This window comes from Trichinella spiralis, assembly GCF_000181795.1.
Source record: "Trichinella spiralis strain ISS 195 chromosome Unknown Scfld2392, whole genome shotgun sequence".
Classification (NCBI taxonomy): domain Eukaryota; kingdom Metazoa; phylum Nematoda; class Enoplea; order Trichinellida; family Trichinellidae; genus Trichinella; species Trichinella spiralis.
Window position 1 is genome coordinate 1 of NW_003529331.1, and position 1,518 is coordinate 1,518.

General features: G+C 44.1%; 1 protein-coding gene across 1 annotated transcript; it reads left to right on the top strand.

Moving 5' to 3' along the window:
• Positions 1-321: 321 nt before the first annotated feature.
• Tsp_14120 (hypothetical protein) lies at positions 322-1,014 on the top strand. The gene is made up of 3 exons (XM_003368489.1): positions 322-455; positions 478-682; positions 871-1,014. The coding sequence occupies exons 1-3, from the start codon at positions 322-324 to the stop codon at positions 1,012-1,014; spliced, it is 483 nt and encodes a 160-aa protein (XP_003368537.1).
• Positions 1,015-1,518: the final 504 nt, after the last annotated feature.

A 1,518-nucleotide genomic window follows, 5' to 3' on the forward strand; every position in this document is an offset into this window, starting at 1 on the left:
CACGTGACGAAGGTGTAGTCCGGATGATTTGGGCAGCTGTCTGTAGTTACACTAAGCCGTGACCAGCCGGGCGACTATAGTGTGTAGTCGACCAGGGGAGGTCCAACTAGTATTTTTCTCCATAAAAAAGGACAATATTTGTTAGAACCTCCGACAATATTTTGTTAGAACTCTCTCAAGTACAACGTCGCTATCAACTGCGGAAAGGCTTTCGTCCAGGGTGACTTGAGTGCTTCTTCTATTTTCCAGAACTCTCGAAAAAGTTTACCACTGGCTTCCTCCTTTCGCGTCAGCAACGTTCGGGCATCTTCAGTCACCATCATGGTTGTCAGTACAATTGGAATCCAACCGATCTGGACTGCAAGGCTACTGCACCGTCAGTCGAAGGCGACCGTCGATGATATCAAAGTAGTGAACAAAATCCATGATAGAGCACATCACGATCAGTTTCCCTTGTAATCGCTCAATCATCTTCAGCGATTCCAAGTGTAGCCAAACCATCAGAATCACTGCGGCCCGCAAGTTATTCCCACATATCTTGGCAAATGTTCGTACTCAGCGTGAGGTGATCGCTTTCGATAAATCGCTAGTAGCATTTAATTGTAGCGCACGTCCAGACATCAGCCGTTGCATGATTTTTCTGCTTCTCAGAGAAACCAAATCAACCGCTTCATCCGGGCCCGTAAGCCGCAGAATTTCCGCTAGGTCTTTCAGAATGAAGAAACTCTGTGACGCCGTGTCGAAGAGAATGAAGACCACCTGCGACTATCCGGCCTGTATACCATTAATTTGTTCGCTACACACCCTCAGCAACCAACTCTTCGAATTGCGTAGTCATTGGCGATCAGGATTGCATTGTCGCACTGTCAGAATGTAAGAGCTCGTGGTGAGCAGCTCCCCATCCTGCCACCGTACATCTCTGAACGGAACTGCTGTCCGTTATCCGGTCATCCACGCTGCAAGCAAGCGAAGCAAAGCCTCTTTACAACCATCATGTCTTCTCTTAGAGGGTGATGCTTTCGAGCAGCGGACCTGAGCACAAAATGGTGTAAACAAAATTTAATTCGGTTTCTCGTATGTGGACTGTGCAAATCTCAGGATGACGAACTCAGTTATGACTACCCGATGTCGATTGTTTCACGTTCATGAACAACAGGGTGTCAGTCAATCTTTGTCGAATAATCGTACTGTTCGTTCAATGCCTAACACAGACAAGACACGCGACTGACACACGAAAATTCATATCGCAAACTGAGCACAATATGGCAAACATGCAACTTCTTACGTCATCAACAATTTCTTTCAGTAGATACTAAAAGGCAGGAATGTCATAAAAATAAAAAGTCGGTGTTCCATAATTAATAGAAACTTGCAATAATCAAATTTCATAAAAAAGAAAATATCAAAACAATAATATTTTAAATAACCGTAGAAACCGGATATACACGGTAGGTTTATTGTAAAGTCATTTCAGCAGTTCACAACAGTACTTCCCAAAGCGATCCGACCATTAATATA